This window comes from Lacerta agilis, chromosome 6 (genome assembly GCF_009819535.1).
Source record: "Lacerta agilis isolate rLacAgi1 chromosome 6, rLacAgi1.pri, whole genome shotgun sequence".
Classification (NCBI taxonomy): Eukaryota; Metazoa; Chordata; class Lepidosauria; order Squamata; family Lacertidae; genus Lacerta; species Lacerta agilis.
The window spans coordinates 65,849,525-65,869,184 of NC_046317.1; the positions used below are offsets into that span (position 1 = coordinate 65,849,525).

At 40.6% G+C, this 19,660-nt stretch overlaps 1 protein-coding gene across 2 annotated transcripts in view; it reads left to right on the top strand.

The window, feature by feature from the left end:
• The window catches only part of LOC117048859 (deoxynucleoside triphosphate triphosphohydrolase SAMHD1-like), a 32,291-nt gene extending 17,151 nt beyond the window's left edge, over nt 1-15,140 (top strand). Inside the window, exons 9-16 of one of the 2 annotated variants that reach the window (XM_033153243.1) lie at nt 1,159-1,267; nt 7,890-7,981; nt 8,530-8,645; nt 11,282-11,421; nt 13,181-13,276; nt 13,384-13,488; nt 14,141-14,278; nt 14,837-15,140. In XM_033153243.1, the coding sequence (XP_033009134.1) occupies nt 1,159-1,267; nt 7,890-7,981; nt 8,530-8,645; nt 11,282-11,421; nt 13,181-13,276; nt 13,384-13,488; nt 14,141-14,278; nt 14,837-14,944 (904 nt within the window). In that variant the 3' untranslated portion in view covers nt 14,945-15,140. The remainder of the gene's footprint in view (nt 1-1,158; nt 1,268-7,889; nt 7,982-8,529; nt 8,646-11,281; nt 11,422-13,180; nt 13,277-13,383; nt 13,489-14,140; nt 14,279-14,836) is intronic. The other variant, XM_033153244.1, reaches the window with a different exon arrangement.
• Nucleotides 15,141-19,660: the final 4,520 nt, after the last annotated feature.

The following is a 19,660-nucleotide window of genomic DNA, read 5'->3' on the forward strand; positions in this document are numbered from 1 at the left end:
GCCTAGGCTAGATAAGGGCTGGGTGGAAACCCTATGGATCACCAGTTCTGATGGGTTTGCATTCCCTCTGAGGGTTGTAGTTTGGGGATGCTCCTAGATCCATTGCTGTCACTAGAGGCTCAAGAGACCTCAGTGGCTCGTAGTGCCCACTACCAACTTCAATAGATGTACAAACTACAACTGTTTCTGGATGGGGATAGCTTCTTCCGAGGAGAGGCAATTGCAACTCGGAATCAATCCTTGTTGGAGATAGGAACCACTATCTGGAAACTCTGCTTTGGGTAATACATGGTGGAGATGGTAATGGCCCTTGAACAGCTTTTCAATACATATTGCCTAAGTTTTCCTGGACTCTGGCTCTTAGTTTTTAATTTTTTTTGCTTTGTAAACTTGCTCAGGTTTTTTTTTTTTGTAAAACACAGTTGTGTTGTGTTTTTATCACATTTGTATTTTTGTTGTTTTTATGAAAACCACTCGGAAATTTTCACTATATTAAGCAGTTTAAATAACATTTAGCTTTTTTTTTTTCAAATTAAACAGTGTCCAGTTTCATACATCACATTAAACCAAACCATGGCTGAGTGTTCAGGTTCCAAGGGAGGAGATGGCAGCCACTTCGCTCTTCTCTAGTTCTGCTGCTGTGCTGAGCTAAGCCATGGCTTGTCTTAGTGTGGCATGCAGGCGTGTGATTTAGCTCCCTCCAGTGAGCTGTGACTTTGTTCTCTGGGTTAAGGCTCTTGGTTTTTCCAGGAGAGTTCTAAGCCAAACTATGGCTTAGTGCAACAAAACAGCCAGGGAGGAGCAAAGCAGCCACAGGTTCATGCTAAACCATAATTTGTCTGAAGAAAATTGCAGTTGCTATTATGGAAGTGTGTATGGAGATTATATATCTATATTTTGGGAATGTGAAAAAATAGAATCCTTTGGCAATTGATTTTTAAATTATTATTACATTGAGCAAATTGCTGGATATAGAGTCTCAAAAAATCCCCTGAGAGTCCTTTTACATTATTTAAAGGTAAGGTCCCCAGTGGAAGCATCTTCCTGATCCCTCCCCCTAATTTTAAAATGCGCCCCCCCCATTTTCCTTGGGCCGTGCAACCCCCCAATTTTTAATTGAATGACCTTACCTCCTGTCTGTTTCTGGAATATATTTAGGGATTGTCACCATCTTGGATTCAAGAACACCTTTGATTATGTACGCTTCGTTAAATTTGCTCGTGTCTGTGAATTTGAGAAAAAGAAGCATATTTGTACCCGTGACAAGGTAAGCTTTCTTGAGGAAAGTAGAGAATGCCAACTAAAATAGTGTTGGCAGCTTGAAAAATTCACCGTCAATTTTTTGTCTATTTCGTTCCTCTATCCCCCCCCCCCTTTTTCAGGGAGCTCAGGGAAACACTGTCTCAATTTGGTGTCACTCCGTGTTGAGAGGCAAATTAACCTGAAAGCCAATGTTTACACAAAGCCACCCAGTGAGCTTTAAGACTGTGGATCTTATGAGTCCAGATGGAGATAAACTTGCAGTCTGCTAGTGCTGTATAAATTGAGAAGTACATCTCCAAGTGAATAGGAGGCATTGCAGTATAAGGTTTCTCTGTTGTTTGAGAACAGAATGTTTCAGAGAAAACTGAATTTTGGGAGCACGAGGTATTGGGCAAGCCATTACCTTTCATCTCAACCAGCCTCACTACATGTAGGGAGTATACTGTATAGCCTTATTATAGCATATGGGTGACCATGTGGTGGTGGTTTGGAGCCGGTGTTTAAGGGCCATAAATAAGAACACAAAAAGAACCCTGCTGGATCAGACTAAAAGTATGTTTAATTCAACCGTATGTTCTTGCCATAGCCAGCCAGATGCCTGTGGGAAGCCCACAAGGAGGACATCAGCAGAACAGCATTCTCCTGCTTGTGATACCCAGAGACTGGTTTTTAGAGGCATACTGCCTCTGATACTGGAGTTAATATAGCCATCATGACTATAAGTTTAGAGACAGTTGGTAGGGAAGGTATGGATTATCATGGAAGGCAGGTACAAATTGTTGCAGTCTATTCTCTCTAGTTCCACCATTAATCCCTGTGCATTTGGTTGCTCTTCCACTGTGCTCCCTGGTCTGTGCAAGTCAAGTCGCAAGCAAGACAGAGTGCTTAAAAGCTCTCTTCACTCTGGGTCTGCTTAGGGTTGCCCATCGCAAAAGAGCTTTTAAGCTCTCTGCTTTGTTTGCTGGGCAAGGCCTGCTCAACACACTGGCTGTGGAAGGTTCTGGGATGACTTCCTGCGAAATCTTGCATGAGCATGCATAATCTTCCAGAGCTGGCATGTCGAACGGGCCTTGCCCAGCAAGTTAGACAGAGAGCCTAAGAACTTTTTTCAAACCTGGTAACCCAAGCGGCCCAGTGCAAAATGACCTTTTAAGGTCTTGGCCTTCGTTGCTGGGCAAGGCCTGCTCGACACATACTCTCTGAATCCTGGGGATGCTGCCCCCCTATATTTGGCTATATTTGTGCATAAGATAAGGAATTGCAGTATTTTTGTTAAACAGAACAAACAGGAAATGTAACCCCACAAGCTTGTAGAAGGCAACGCTCAGTACAGAAGCAAGGAAAGCATCCACCAATTATTAGCATTCTGCTCTCATGCATGCAAAGAATCATATCTCAAGGATCCTGTGCTTCATGCATTGCTCCACTTTCAGTGAACCCCCATGAGGCCTCTCCACACAGGCAAAAAGTAATAGTCCGGTCAATATACAAAATGACCTGGGCAAAATTGCAACATAAATGCTATTAATGGCATTTTTATGAGAATTGGGTGTAGAATAACATATAAAAAATTAGACAAAATTAAATGACAGGAACACTGTGAAATCGTGATTTCAAAATGGCCGACCTGCTGTATCAATTGTGTTGTATTTCGATTAGTTTTCTAAACTTGATTGTGTGTATAATATGTTTTTTAATTGTTGATATATTAGAAAATGTTGAAAACAGTCACGTTCTTCTAGCTGCGGACAATATTGATCACAATATTCTTACACTGAATGGTGAGAACACATTCCATGGTATGGGGATGATAGCAGCAATAACCCCAGCAAAAACCTTTTCTCGTTGTATTCCAAGAAAGAATATATTGAGCTGTGACTTAAAAGCTGCTGCATCTATCAACATTCATGAATATCGATTTGCATCCAGTACTCTCAGAGGCATTAAGTTTAAAATATTGCCTGCTATCTATCCCACAAATGTCAAAGTAGATCTGCTGTGGAAACTGTCAAGGAACTTTGAACAACCAATGCCTGGCTGGTCTGGAATGATGCACTTAATACATAATAACCAAAACAACCAGAAAGTTGAGAAATCATCAGTACTTTTCCTACCTATCATTGATATGAAGCCCCCTGAAATGACTTGCATCCTGTCTACCTTAATATACCTACGAGATTTAGCTCTTAAGCACAATATACCAACTATCATAACATTTGATCAGCCACTCTTTTGGAAAGCATCACAAATAGTTCATTCATCATGTGATGGTAGTGCTCTCAAGGACATCATTCTATTGCTTGGTTCCTTTCATACTTTCATGAATCTTCTTGGGGCCATTGGTACACTCATGGCAGGATCGGGCCTTAAAGAAATCCTCGAAGAGATTTCTGGGGAAAATACAGTAGTGCATATGTTAAATGGGAAATCGGTATCAAGAGCTTTTCGTGGACATTTGATTCTCAATTCATGCTTAAGTGCTGAAATAATGTCGCAGATAATTGAAGATCATTCAGAATTCCCCCAGGTCTTAAAAGAAGCTTCTGCACTGTATGATTCACTAGTGTCCTGTAACAAAACTATAGAAGAAGTGGATTCTTCACAGACTATGATACACATAAGCTGTGCATTGGATGCAAAGAAGAGCAAACTGAAAGCAAACTCAGCAACAAGTAAACTATGGCTTGAGTATCAAAATATGGTTGATCTTGCTAGAAAACTCATCACAGCAGATAGAACTGGTTCATGGAAAATGCATATTGATGCCATAAATCAGTGTCTACCCATTTTCGCAACTGCGGGTCACCATAATTACTTGAAATCAGCATACCTATATTTGCAGAATATAATTCTGTTGCCAACAACAAATGCGACTGTTTCTGCAATGTTTGAAAAAGGATTTCATGTGATACACAGAAGTGAACGGTACTGGGCAGGATTGGGTTCTGACTTAGTAATCAAACAATGTCTGATGCGCTCTCTTAAAACTACAGGGGGGTTGACCAGAAGAAGTGGATTGACTAGTGTTCAGAGAGCAGTTTGGTCTTTATCATTGCCTGTATCGTCAGGGTATAATCTAGCTATGCAGGAGTTTACCAATGTGTCATATTCATCAAGTGAACAACACAAGGAACTATCTAGTGCAAGGCTGATTAGAGACAAAAGTGATTCACAACTGGTATTGAGCAAGTTGCAAGCATTCTCGCCATTTACACCCGAGTCAAGTCTGCGTAATATTGTAACAGGTGTAACTGCAGATTTGGCAAATGTTAATGTGCATGAATTGCAAGAAGTTGGTAAGGTCATTGTAGCTAAACTTATTGACCAAGAAGTTTTTGCATATAAATGTAAGCGTTCTGACAAAGTTAAAACATTAGCGTTCTCTGCTGCACTGAAAATTCCTGGAGATGATGAAAGAACGATTGACCCAGCATTGCTATTTCAAAGGCTATTGGACATTGTTAACACAGGCAAACTAAATTTGGAAGAAGTGCTGCAGTATGAATTGTGCTCATACCCACCTTCATTCTTCAAATCATGCTCTATACCCAGGAAGGCTGACAAGCCACAGATAGTACATGTTATCAAAAAATATGTGATGCAGAAACAGAATAGTTGTAGTACCGAATACGTTCCAAGAAGTGATCAATTTGTGTTAGATGGTGGTCCGCTGCTGCATTGCCTTAAATGGAAGAAGCATGAAACGTATGATGACATTTATTGTTGTTCAGTCATTCAGTCATGTCTGACTCTTCGTGACCCCATGGACCAGAGCACGCCAGGCACCCCTATCCTCCACTGCCTCCTGCAGTTTGGCCAGAATCATGTTGGTAGCTGTGAGAACACTGTCCAACCATCTCATCCTCTGTCGTCCCCTTCTCCTTGTGCCCTCCATCTTTCCCAACATCAGGGTCTTTTCCAGGGAGTCTTCTCTTCTCATGAGGTGGCCAAAGTACTGGAGCCTCAACTTCAGGATCTGTCCTTTCAGTGAGCACTCAGGGCTGATTTCTTTAAGGATGGATCTTCTTGCAGTCCATGGGACTCTCAAGAGTCTCCTCCAGCACCAAAAGCATCAATTCTTCGGCGATCAGCCTTCTTTATGGTCCAGCTCTCACTTCCATACATTACTACTGGGAAATCCATAGCTTTAACTATATGGACCTTTGTCGGCAAGGTGATGTCTCTGCTTTTTAAGATGCTGTCTATGCTCCATGGACAAAGACAACAGGTATGATGACATAGCATGTTCTTATGCGAATTTTACAACTCGTCATTATGGGAAAGCTATTATTGTCTTTGACAGCTATGAAAACATCCCATCCATTAAAGATATGACTCACAAATGTCGGAAATCTATGTTCTCTAGCCCTGAAGTACACTTCTCTCCGCAAACTAAATTCATATTAAAACAAGACAACTTTCTTTCCAATGAAAGTAACAAACAGCGAATCATTCTTCTCATAGCTGAACATTTGAAGAGACAAGGATGCGCTGTTGTACTAGGTGAAGGAGATGCTGATGTTGAAATTGTGAAGGCAGCTGGGGCATCACCTCAGTTCCAAACTACTACTGTGATTGGAGAAGATTCCGATTTATTGATTCTACTCCTGTACCATGCTAACCATCAAACGGAATTTAATTTGTATTTTCGTAGTGATAAACAAGAAAAAAATCCAAACCACACATTTGACATTATTGCTTGTAGAATGATACTGGGCGCAGAGACCTGCAACTATCTTTTCCTCCACGCCTTTACAGGCTGTGACAGCACATCCAGAATATTTGGGATAGGAAAAGGCAAATGTTTCAACAATCTTATCGCAGATAATCGACTTCGTGAATTAGCATCGGCATTTTGTTTGAAAGATCAGTTACATATCAATACAGAAGATGCTGGTCAGAAGGCGATGGTTATACTTTTTGGTGGAAAAGTTGATGATACCCTTGGAACATTATGACATCGCATACTAGTGGACAAGGTAACATCAGCAAACTCTTTTGTTGCACCAGAACGTCTACCACCAACTACATCTGCAACAAAATTCCATAGTTTTTGATCATATTACCAGATAATGGAATGGTCATGCCACAAAGAGGGTTTACGACCTAATGACGGGGGTTGGATTATAAAGGAGGACAACCAGCTTCACCCTGTGATGTCAGACATGGCCCCTGCACCTGAAAGTCTTTTGAAAGTTATCCCCTGTAACTGCACCACTGGTTGTTGTACATTCCGTTGCACGTGCAAAAAAAAAAAAAAAGTTTTCCATGTTCAACAGCTTGTGGTCAGTGCCAGACCATTGGTTGTGAAAATGTGTTGTTGATTGAACATTGTTCTGATATAGAAGATGATATGGATGACTGATGTCTGCTTTCGTTATTTGTAATACATAATAAAAGTTCTGGTTCAAGCACCTTATTGTGACCTTGTTTCAATGTACCATTGCTTTCACTTTGTTGTTTTTAGCAAACATTTAAATACAGAAATTATGTAGCCTAATAACTAGATCAATGACAACTTTGTATTATTTTCCCTGACATTTGGTAACAACAATTAAAAAACAGGATACACACAATTAAGTTTAGAAAACGAATCGAAATACAATACAATTGATACAGCAGGTCGGCCATTTTGAAATCACGATTTCACAGTGTTCCTGTCATTTAATTTTGTCTAATTTTTAATATGTTATTCTACACCCAATTCTCATAAAAATGCCATTAATAGCGTTTATGTTGCAATTTTGCCCAGGTTCCAGCGTTTTTTTCTGTAGTTTGCCCGGACTATAATCTTAATTGCAATAATGATTATTCTAGTGTTCTGGAATACATTTTTATATTTCTTGCGTATGGATTATTTAGAAGGGCCTAACCATTTCTATGTCCAGGAACCTTTTTTATTTTATCTGTAGTTCAGCAGCAAACATCCAATCTGAGGAATTGAAGTGGAATTGGCAGATTAAGGCTGCAGTCGTATACACTCTCACCTGGCTACCAGGCTCATTAATTTTGGTGCAATTTACTTCTAGGTTATATGCATAGGGTTGCACTTGTGAAGACTCTTGATGCCAGATAGTAAATGCTTTTTCTAAAAAATTGAAATATTTTCAGGCTATCCTCTATTGCTGTAAAATTGCCCTTGAATCCCTGCTACTCACTCTCGGGCATTAATATAAGCATTTATGGGAGAGACTGTCTCATGTATTCCTGACCATTAAGGGAAAGGAGCGAAAGTTTGCTGCCAGCAAGTTTTACTTTTTTATAAAAACATATACCACTATTCATAAAGAATATCACAGTGGTTTACAACAGTCATACATAAAACAAGTGCTTTTTTCTGGGGATACGCAGGGGTACGCATACCCTTAAACATTTTGTGAACCTTTGTACTTTTGTCCATTTACTGTATTTATTTTCCCCGATTTGAACTATAAAATGATAATTTTCTTGAGTCAAAATGAGAGTACCCCTAAACATTTTTTTTTAGAAAAAAGCACTGCATAAAACAAAAACAAATAGTTTTGTGAAGGAGGTGGTTAGTACCTGCCCTGAATGTTTCGTAAGTCTTGGAACTGTGGTTTTAATATAAAAGATGAATAAAATACTGTTTTTATCTTTGACTTTAGGAGGCTGGAAATTTATATGACATGTTCCACGCACGGAATAGTCTACACCGCAGAGCCTACCAACATAAAATTAGCAACATCATTGAAACTATGTAAGTAAGTGCATGTTGATATGCCCTAGACAGGGCAGTAACTAAAGAAATCCTAATCATTTTTACATTAATTTATTGATTACATTTGTTTGAGCTTGCATATGAATACCTTTTAATAATATATGACTGAAGGAGGAATTCTGCTTCTACAATGGTGCTTGCCAGCTACAAATAATTTTTAAAGAAGTGTTCGCTGATTTATTTAGGGGTGTGTTTTAATTTAGCCAAGTGCTTTTAAAAAAATAATTAATATTAATCAGTTGGTCAGTTAAAGGGTGTAGCTCTAGTTCTGGAGTGTCTCACTGAGAAACTCTATTGAATGTCCCTGCCCTTCTCCTTAATCGTTTTTCCAAGTGGATTTTGATGACTAGAAAAACAGTTATATGGTTTGATTTTTACCACCTTTGGTGTTTTTGTATTGCTCTTTTCTAGCAGTCTTAATTTGGAAAATTATTTCCAAATATCCAAAGCCATTGCGAAATCCTTGATCTGGAGTTAATATTGAAGTTATGGATTTTTCCTCATTTGTGTTGCATGTTTCATATCAGGATTACAGATGCCTTTTTGAAAGCTAACCAATATATCAGCATAAAGGGCTCTGGAGGGAAAACGTACAATATCGCTACAGCACGAGAAGACATGGAAGCCTACACTAAGCTAACAGGTATGGGCTTATTAAACTGACACCTAAATTCTAATTGCATCAATTTAGGAAGTATTTCTGTCAGAGTACCATTTTGTTATGGCACTTAAATGAAACATTGTGCATTGCATTATGTAAAGGAGTTATATATTCTGCTGTATGCATATGAAGGAAGTGAAGTGTTTCTATCACTAGGTTTGAAGAAGTACAGTGGTACCCGGCAAGACGAATGCCTCGCACAACGAAAAACTCGCAAAACGAAAGGGTTTTGCGAGTTTTTAGTTGACTTGCGAGACGAATTCTGTTCGCTCGCTGCAGCCTTAAAACGTGGCGGCGCGCGGCTCCGGTGCCGGTCGGGAGGGGGGCTGTGGGATCGCGCCCGCCAGCTTGGGTGGGTGGGCGTGATCCGACGGCCCCCCTCCCGACCGGCACCGGAGCTGCGTGCCGCCACGTTTTAAGGCTGCAGCGAGCAAACAGCAGCGCTGCTGTTCGCCCGCTGCAGCCTTAAAACGTGGCGCGGCTCCGGTGCCGGTCGGAAGGGGCCCCCGGACTTTTCCCCCTATAGGAACGCATTAATGAAATTTAAATGCGTTCCTATGGGAAACGGTGCCTCGCAAGACGAAATTTCCGCAAGACGAAAAGTCTTGCGGAACGAATTAATTTCGTCTTGCGAGGCACCACTGTAATTATTTATCTATAGTATAAGAAACAGATTTGTTCCCCTTCTTAACATATCTCCAGAAAACTAGGACTGAGCTTGTGCACAAGAGAAAGCAGCACATAGAAGTGAGCCCTTACTTTCCAGAGTTGGGAATTATGCTGAAGGAAAGTATGTGGCAGAACCATCAAGGGTGAGACCTATCGCCACACATTTTCCAAACTTCCCCATCTCCCAGTTTTATGAAAGAGAAAAATAAAAATTGCCTCCTCTTTTTCCCTGCCTCTCTTTTTACCCCTCTGAAAGCCCTTAAGGAGCTTATCAGCTCCGTTTAATTTGAATAGGTTTGATATATAACCACTTGTGCAAATTCTCTTTTTGATCTATTGCTCCTGTAAAAATCTTGGTAGGATGGGTGTGTATTGGATGGTGTTGATTCAAAACTGAAACCAAAATGGCTTGTTCAGTACTCCTGTTGTCTCGAGCTAGAGGGTCCAGAGCTTAGCCAGGAGCAGTGAGAATCTTGGAACCAATGTGACTGAGTAGAAGAGAAAGATTTGTTACACAAATTGGCAGAGGAGGAGGAGGAGGAGGAAGGCAGGACAAAACAGAAAGTAATGGGGGAAGGGAAAGGAAGCTATGAGGGATGTATAGATTTCTGGTTACTAGTGCTGAGCCCAGGTTTTTGGTGGTTCTTGGACAAGATGCCCTCAATGTACCCCTCTCTCTCAGTGGGTATGCTCCTTCACTGCCATTGATGACAGCTGCTCCTCTGCCTCATCATTGCTAGATGCCTGCTTGCTGGCCAGAGGAACCCAATGAGCAAGCAGGCCATGGCAGTTACTACTACTCTTTCTCCCCGTTGTTGTTGTTGTTGTTGTTGTTGTTGTTGTTGTTGTTAAACCCAGCCCATCTGTCTGGGTTTCCCCAGCCACTCTGGGCGGCTACCAACAGAGGACTAAAAAGAGAATAAAACGTCAAACATTAAAAACTTCCCTAAACAGGGCTGCCTTCAGAAGTTATATAGTTGTTTATTTCCTTGACATCTGATGGGAGGGCATTCCACAGGGTGGGCACCACTACTGAAAAGGCCCTCTGCCTGGTTCCCTGTAACCTCACTTCTCGCAAGGAGGGAACCTCCAGAAGGCCCTTGGCACTGGACCTCAGTGTCTGGGCTGAACGATGGGGATGGAGATACTCCTTGTTCATCTCCTCCATTTTGGAGCAAGAGGCAGATGAACAAGCAGGAGATTATTGTCAGTGGACGTGTGTGTGTCCTTGAGAGGTGCCCAATCTTGCCAACCCTTACAATGGACCTGCCAGTTTTCACAGAGCCTTAAGAAATGCTTTTTTGAAAGTCAAGCCTTTGCCCTTGACCCCTTCTCACCATCCTAATCCCAGTTGTGTGGTAATTGAAGTGTTATTTACTAGTAAAGTAGAGTCAGGTGCTTCTAGTTGTGCTCTTATTTACTGCTGTGTATAGGCATTGTATTAGAAGGTCTTCAGCTCAAAAAACAGACTCTTCTTGTTATGACTATGTTAGGGCTGCTTTCCTTTCTCTGTGCTCTTTTGGTTTATGAGTGGATGTTTTTGATGTGTTTTTTTAAATGATGTTTCCTGATTTGGTTTCATTTTATGCACATTTTACCATAAGCTACTTTGAGGTTGTTAAGCTTTGATTTGTTTGAGGATATAATTATTTTTCAAAAATGTTACCTTCTGGTGCCTTTTGTTTACTGCCAAAGCAGTTAAAGAAGAAACCCACAGAACTGTATCTTAACCCTGTTGAGACACAGCAGAATCTTGTTTTTTTCCATCTGACTGTTGAATTGAATATGGTCTTGTGAGTTTCGTTTTGCAGATACGCAAAAGATAATTTCCAGCTGACTACGATTATAATAGCATAAAAAACATTTCTTAAATTCTGACACATAATACATGTTTCAATTATGCAAAAGAAAAGCTGACTTTAATGACTTGATTTGTTTAATACTGGCAGATGAGATCTTCTTAAGGATTCTTCATTCTGATCAGCCAGAGCTGAAAGAAGCACGGGAAATTTTATGTAAAATAAAGCGGCGTGACCTGTATAAGTACCTGGGACAGACTCAGCCCAAAGAGGACATGGAAATTACGAAGGTGGGCACAGTTTTTCAAGTTACATTGGTTAGTTCACTACGCTAACTTGTTAAGTGTGAACAAAATAAAATAAAAAATTCTTTCCAGTAGCACCTTAGAGACCAACTAAGTTTGTTCTTGGTATAAGTGTGTTAAGTGTGATCATAGAGTAATGTAATGGTTGGTTTTTTTCAGTACCAATTTGCTTACCTCTGGCTTCTATCTCTCTCTTTACATAAAAAATTGTCCAGTAGCACCTTAGAGACCAACTAAGTTTGTTCTGGGTATAAACCATAGCTGTCAACCTTTCCCTTTTTTGCGGGAAATTCCCTTATTATAGCATTGGGAAACAGCAGGGAGGGTTGACAGCTATGGATAAACTTCTTCAGATACACTGAAACAGAAGTCACCAGACCCGTATATATAGTGGGAGGGTGGGGTGGGATTTTTCTCAGAATGGTAGTAGATGATGAGACGGGTATGGTAAACCTGTTAACTACAGGAAAAAGCTAGGGATAGTATGCAGATGACAAGAAATAGCTTTAGCATATGTAATGAGACAAGAATCCAATATCTCTATTCAGACCAGGTCTCTCCATAGTGTCTATTTACATTCTCTCTCTCTCTATCCCTCACAGATCACTAATATCTCCCCTGTTCTCTATCTTGCCACAAATGCCTTGCAAAAGCCTGCCTGAGCAGGTGCATGGTGCATGAAGTGACTGGGAAGGCCATCTCTGTCACTTCTCTCTCCAACCACGCCACAATGCAGAAACAACTACCACCACTTTCTGGGCTGAAAAGAACCTTTGGAAAAGCCTGCAGCTTCTTTGCCAGCACAAGCTGACTAGTCATGATGCAACTGAGGGTAACATCCTTGTTGCATTTCTCTCCTGCCCCCATGTCCAAGCTGCTGAAAATGTCCACTGGAGCTGGGAAAAGCCTGTCCTTGCCTGTACTTCTCTATCACATGGGCATCCTGCATGAAGTGAGTGAGGAAGGCATCCCCATTGCTCTTTCCCCTCCCCTGAATCCTGAAACAAATTGCCTTTCTGGGCAATAAAAGGAGTGGTAGCCACCCCTCTTCCTCTCCTCTCCAGGCCACCTTTGTCTCAAAATGCACAGGCTAGCAACTTTTTATCTTCCTCCATATATCCTCAACATGCCCTCCAAAGAGTAGACATAGGATTGTATTTGCAGAGTAGAAACAGTCATGCTCTTTTAACTTCAGAAACAGCACTGCACAGCAGAGGAACCAATATAAAGGCCACAGATAGGCCCCTTCTTCAGTAAAGCTCATATAGGTGTGTTGAGGTGTCTTCATGGGTGCTAGGTTGGTAACACCTGGATTAAGCATTAAGTACAAGAGCTTCAATAGAGTTACTAGGATTTTACAATAGTTTGCATCAACTTGTTAGATAATTCTTACCTGCACCCCACTCATCTGACTGGGTTGCCCCAGCTACTTTGGCTTTCAACATAATAAAAGCACGGCAAAACATGGAAGATTTCTCAACAATAATAAAATGTTACAACCTCCTTTCCTTTCTCTCTAATGGATAACTAATTTTGCCTTAGTCTGCCTGAAGAGAAGCTGTGACAGCATTAAAAGTCATCACTACTGATTGTCATGGTATGGTGATATCAAATACCTTATTTGTCACATTGTACACTGCATGAGAGAGAAAATTATTTTGAAAATTAATCATGGGTCTGGTTCATCAGTTTCTGAGAGTATGATTCTAATACACAAAAAAGTAAAAGGTTTTATACCCTGCAGGAACGGAGTAGTAAGATGGCTGAAGAAATTGCCAAGTCCAAGCCCGATACATTATCTTACAAAGCTGGATTAAAGCCTGAAGACTTTATTGTTGATGTAAGAATGATCTATTTAAATGTTCATTTTAAATGTTTTTGATTTCTTAACATATTTGCCTACAATGCACTTTAGTACATTTTTATTTTTGACTTGCCTCTGTGAAGGTTATCAACATGGATTATGGAATGAAAAAGAAGAACCCTGTCAATTATGTGCTTTTCTACTCCAAGTCTAACCACAACAAAGTGTTCAGAATTCCTAAAGAACATGTAAGTAAGGTGGGGGATGCGGGAGGCGCTGTGGGTTAAACCACAGAGCCTAGGGCTTGCCGATCAGAAGGTCGGTAGTTCAAATCTCCACGACGGGATGAGCTCCCGTTGCTTGGTCCCTGCTCCTGCCAACCTTGCAGTTTGAAAGCACGTCAAACTTCATGTAGAGATAAATAGGTACCACTCCGGAAGGAAGGTAAACGGCGTTTCTGTGCCCTGCTCTGGTTCGCCAGAAGCAGCTTTGTCATGCTGGCCACATGACCCAGAAGCTGTCCGCCGACTCCCTCGACCAATAAAGTGAGATGAGCGCCGCAACCCCAGAGTCATCTGCGACTGGACCTAATGGTCAGGGGTCCCTTTACCTTAAGTAAAGTGTGGGGGGGAGTTTCTGCCTGTTTTATTACGATAGCTTTTTAAAGAGTATCTGAAAACATGTGAAAATGACTACAAAATTGCATGGAAACAGTAGCAACACACTTTTCTAATATCACCTGCTATGTAAGTGCTCACTGAATGCAAGTGGTTTTAAGGTAAAATTCCCCTGTGCAAACATTCTTGTAACTGAATGGTGCTACTGAGAAATTTGTAGAAGCTTTTTCTGACAAGGTGATAAAATTAAGTGTATGTGAATTCTTTTTCCTTCTGTCTTAAGGTTTCAAAGCTTCTACCGGAAAAATTTGAAGAGCAGCAAATCAGGGTTTATTGTAAGACAGCAGATGAAGATACTATCTGTGATGCTAAAAAATATTTCGTTCAGTGGTGTATAGACAACAATTTCACTGAACCACAGGTAAGAAAGGTTTAAGAAGGTGCATCTCAATATAGAATCGTAGAGTCGTAAGGGACCCTGAGGACCAACTAGTCCAATGCAGTACAGTAATATGCAGCTATTCCATACGGGGATTGAACCTGCAACTTTGGCGTTTTCAGCACCACACTCTAACCAACTGAGCTATGAGATTCAGATCTACCTCATTCTAAAAATCACAGAAATCTCATTGGAGGACAATCTAGCCTTTATGGTTACATTCTAAAACAACTGTAATACTACCACTAACTAGAAGTTTTGTATCTGTTACGTTTATTAACTTCCTTGAAAATGATGAGTACAAAAATTTTGTTGAGAGAGGACTACCACAAATAAATGGGGTACAGCATGAGGCACCCATTACCCTTTCCTGACAGTGGGAAAGAAGGGCAGCGCAGGAATGTTTTCTCTTGTAATATGATGTGCAAAAAGGCTCCAATGAGTGTCTTGCTCCACTTGCCAAGAAGATGACAGAATGTATTGACAGTTAACTTCCAGTGCACAACTGAACTTCTTTTCTTCATTTTGATGCTTTGATAGGATGGTGATATTGTTGCCCCTGAACTTACACCAATGAAACCAGACTGGAATGTAGTCAAAGATGAAGAAAAGGATGGTTCAAAGACCAATAGAAGACTTCTTTTTTGATTGATTCTGGTTTGCACAATAAGATTGTGTTACAAAAACATGGAAACGTGGAAAGAAAAGCAGTAGTGGAAAATGTCAGTCTTAGCTCAGATGAGTTAAAATTCTGTTTGTTGTAGATTTCACATGGACATTTTGATGACTGGCAATGTTATTATTTTGTTAATTTAAATGTGTGCCGGTGAAGAAAGGTCTACTTTCAAAAGCAGGTTCTATCCAATGTTAGTCCTACTCAGAATAGAACTGCTGAAATTAATGGACATGGCTAACATAGCTCCATTGGTTTCAATTTGTTTGCTCTGAGTACAACTTAGTTGGATAAAACTCAAGAGCTTTTGCGAAAACCCACAAAAAACGCCTTTCTATTTAAAAACTTACTTCGTTTTCTTAAGATCAGCACAATACTATAATTTCTATACTATGATAAATGTTATATATGAAACCTATTGTGGGGAAAGGGGACAATCCTATGCCATTTGCCTATCTTCTGTTTATGATAAAAGTGGTTATCTACTGTTCTTTTTAGCTGCCATTCCCTCAAATCATGATAGAGTCAGTACATGTTCATTTAGAGCTAAACATGCCTTGGCACAATCAAGGATATACTCTTTTATAAAGTTACTTTTTTTACTTCAATGCTTACCTTTTAAATAATCCAACAAAATACTCGCAGTAGCAAAACAACCAATTATTGGATGTATCCTAGCCAGACATCTGCATGGCTGGAATAAACCATGCTCTACAAAGTTTACCCCTGAGGGCAGGCTGCCCATGGTCTACAAAGGGTTGCTCACTGCTGCTCTAGGGTTCTGTGGAAGAACAGCACTAATGGTCTTCCAAAATAAATTGAAAATCATTTTTTAAGCAGGCTTAAATATGACAGTTGTTATTGATGTGTGCAATTTCTCTGTGTGTTGGGCAGTGGTCACAATTCTTCTTGAGATTTGAAACAAATGGGAACCTCTTAACATTTTTTATTTGAATGGAGTTGACCATGTTTTGATTTGTTTCCTGCAGAGCCAAACTCCAAATACCTGCATATTAGATTTGAATTCTTTCTCTGGTGTTAAGCTTGATTAGATTTCCATGGCTGCACTGCAGAGGCCTTTATGGTTGGATTTTCCCCTCTGCCCACTTCAAGTCAAAATTTGAATGCACTGAAGTCTTCCAGTCTAATAGGTAGTAAGGCAAAATGGAAGAGCCATGGTTTCCAAGGAAATGAAGCTGATAAACAATTAGTGCTTCACGACAGAAAATGTCAGTGTATTTGTGTTTTAATAATTGGATGGGGAATAAAAATCCCCAAGTGCCACAGGATCTAAATCTTGTGCTTTTTATAAAGTTAGCATCTCTTTGGCAATGACGGCTTTGAAGGTGTGTTGCTTGTTACATTTTTACTGTGTAGCATAAAAATGCACTGAGCTTAGTAGACTGTCAGTTATGTGTACCATTATTATAGTGGATTCCCCCCACATCAATTGATCTTAATTTCTCAAGGGCACTTTCTCAAAGTATCTGCCCTCCAAACATTTCTATATTTTCTTATCTCAAAGGCTGATGCTGAATTGCTTATTAATATTGATTTAATTGGTTGTATTATATTTTGTAATAATTGCAACTTGGTCTACAAGAGGTTATTGATCCTGCAATATTTGACTTGATAGAATTATATATTTCCATAATACTTTGGAAAAATCCTTGTAAATATGATCCTTAATTAAAACACTTGTTTCTGATTGCTTTCATTTTGATTGGTTTCTCTTGCTCCATTGTGGAGATTGTATGCAGGGCCTGAGATTTCCAAAGTAAAAAAACCAATGGTGATTGTCAATTTCCTGTTTGATGGGCCATTTCCCCACACTTTCCACACTGAGTCTCCTCTGTATTGCACCCTCCTGTTGTGCTCAGGTAAATTGGTCATAGTTACAGTCTTCACAGAGTCAAGGGTGAAGCAAATCTCTGTTGAAGAGATTCATTCAAGGGACACAGGAGTTCATGATAAGTGCTTGCAGAATTTCTGTTTCTATCTATTGAGGGTGTGGAGTGACCCAGCAGAGTGAAGAGAGAGGGTGCTATGAAGAGGGTGGTGCTCATGACACACTCAAAATTCCACTTGCCTAAACAGGACCAAAATGTGTGTTGACAAAGGAGTGGAGTAGATGCTCATTGTACTGTATCTGCAAATGACTCAATGCAAATTGGGCAGAGTAGCAAATGCCTTAGAAGACAGAGAGTTTGCCTTAGAGTAGCAAATGCCTTGTTCACTTTCTTCCACCATGTGAATCCAACCATAAAAATGTATTGGCTGATTGCTGCAAGCCCAAACCACGTGTTTTTAGCAAGTCATCTTCATATTTCTATACAAACAATTTAGAAACATTTACCAATTTTTGAAACTAAGTTAAACTTTGTTTTCTTGCTGTTGTATGGAAAAGCCCATGAATCTGACCTTTGAAGTTTGTAAGCAAACCATTTTTAACTTACCAAACATGTCTTTTTTAAAATGCTGTGGGAAGAAAGAAGTATGGATAGAAACTTAGAAGAGGATATTTAAAAGGTCTAAAAACCTCTTTTCCCATGCTTTTATTATATCTCTGCTGGGGATCTCTCACCAAGACAGTATTTGCCCCAAGCCTGGATTTAGGCATCTAGAGAATTCTCTTTTTACTCTTTTAAACCAATTGCAAATATTAAAAACGACATATTTCCCACTCATATTTGCCTTTTTTGTAAACTGTTCTCTAATCCTCCAGAGCAGATTTTGAGGGTGTGGCTTGGCTTCTGAAAAAAAGGGGGTCCTCAGTAATTAGCTGATTGGGAACCACTGCCCTAAGGCTTACCTAAAGTAGTACAATACTCTGGATCCTAGCCACAGAATACAATGCAAAGTCTGACAAATCACTTCCAAGAAACTGAAAGCTTTCACTTTCTGCTTAGGAGAAACGAAACTCAAAGTAGTAGCAAAGGAAAGAGGAAATGAATGCCAGACTTTTATGAGGAGTATAAATTTTGTTCAAATCCACAGAGTGTTTAGAAAATGTTCAAAAACCAAAGCAGCTACTTCCGGATTTTTGGCTTTCGAAAACTGAAACGTTCCGATTTCTGAAATGTTCAGAAACCGTGGTACCACTGTGTAAAGAATATATGCACATTTGCTTGGGAGCGGACAAGCCATCTCCTTGCTACGATGTCTGTCCTTGGTCTGGCAAAGTTTGCTGACAGGCTGTAAGTCTATACCGTTTTTAATAAAGCACCAGAACTGATCACACTGGTGTTTTTGGCCACCTTCTTTGGTATCCCTGCATCCAACAACTTCCCAAAGCCCTCCTCTGGAGCTGTGGTTCAGAACAATTCATGAATGTATTTATTTATTCATTTGAAATAAATACGCACAGCCTTTCAGGGTAAAGTTCCACTCGCCCCCAAGGGAGAATTTAGCTTTATGCACTGTGACATGCCACCCCAATCTCCACGAGACATACAAGATTCCAGGGGTTGCAGGCTCGCTGTGGGAGCAGCAGTGCTAGCCGGATGCATCTGGCCGCTGCTGCTGTGAGGTGGCAAGTGAGCTGCGGGTCGTGGGGCTGCCCCGTCCGTAAAGAAGCATGGACGGGGTGCCGGGCGGCGGGGGAGGAGCCAGGGAGTGTCACCCCCTCCCCTGGAACCCGGGGTGGAGTGCCCCTATGCCCCGCCCTTCCTACGCCACTGTCTTCACTCTCTTAATGGCTTCCTTGATGGGTCAATGTCTGGCCATCATCAGCTACCGTATTTTTCTTCCAATGGCCCCCATCCAGCTAGCTCTGCTGAGCTGGCCTGGCTCCTAAACCAAATCCAGCATTTTTTGTGTTTGGCACAGTTTAATCAAATCTAGATTTTTCTCATTTTTACTAATTCCAGGATTTAAGGGTGACTTCCACCCACAGACTCTGGCCCCCAAAACATATAGCAGTATATTTCATTCTGAATTATTTACATTACAATCTACTTGAAGTGTCTCTTAACAAGGCTCCTGAATATATTAATTTTACCCATCCACCTGTATGGCTATACCAGTCAATCCACCAAAATTGTTCCCAACCTTTAAACCCCCACCCTGGCGCCACCTCTTGCCTTGGATCCATTGCCTCAGTCTGTTTTGTAGTTACGTTGGTTCTGGTTCACCAGAAGTGGCTTAGTCATACTGGCCACATGACCCGGAACATGTATGCCGCTCCCTCAGCCAATAAAGCGATATAAGCGCCGCAACCCCAGAGTCGTCTGCGACTGGACCTAATGGTCAGGGGTCACTTTACCCTTTTGGAAATATTTTGGAATTTCAGCAGCACTTCTTTCAGGCATGGTTCTGTTTTTTGGAGCCCATAAAATCTGTAAGACAGGCACTAATCAAGTATGGTAAATCACGGGGCTGGGTGGAGTGAATTTATCCCTCTCAACTTTTATGACTAAACATTGAATGAAAGTTTAATTCTTCAAGTAATTCTGGCATTTATCATCTCTTTCCCAGACTAGTACTTTGAGTTTCGTTTCTCCTGGACAATTGTTTTTCCTACATTTCAGTTTCCTGAAAATCTGGGCAAAATTGTCCGGTGTGCATGTCCATACATACTCAGCTATGTTGTGGCTAGAACCCAAGAATTTAGGTGTACCCAGTCTTTATCACTGTTCCTACCCTTCTGTAAACAACTGACAGGAAACTGCTTTTGAACCCTGCCCATACTA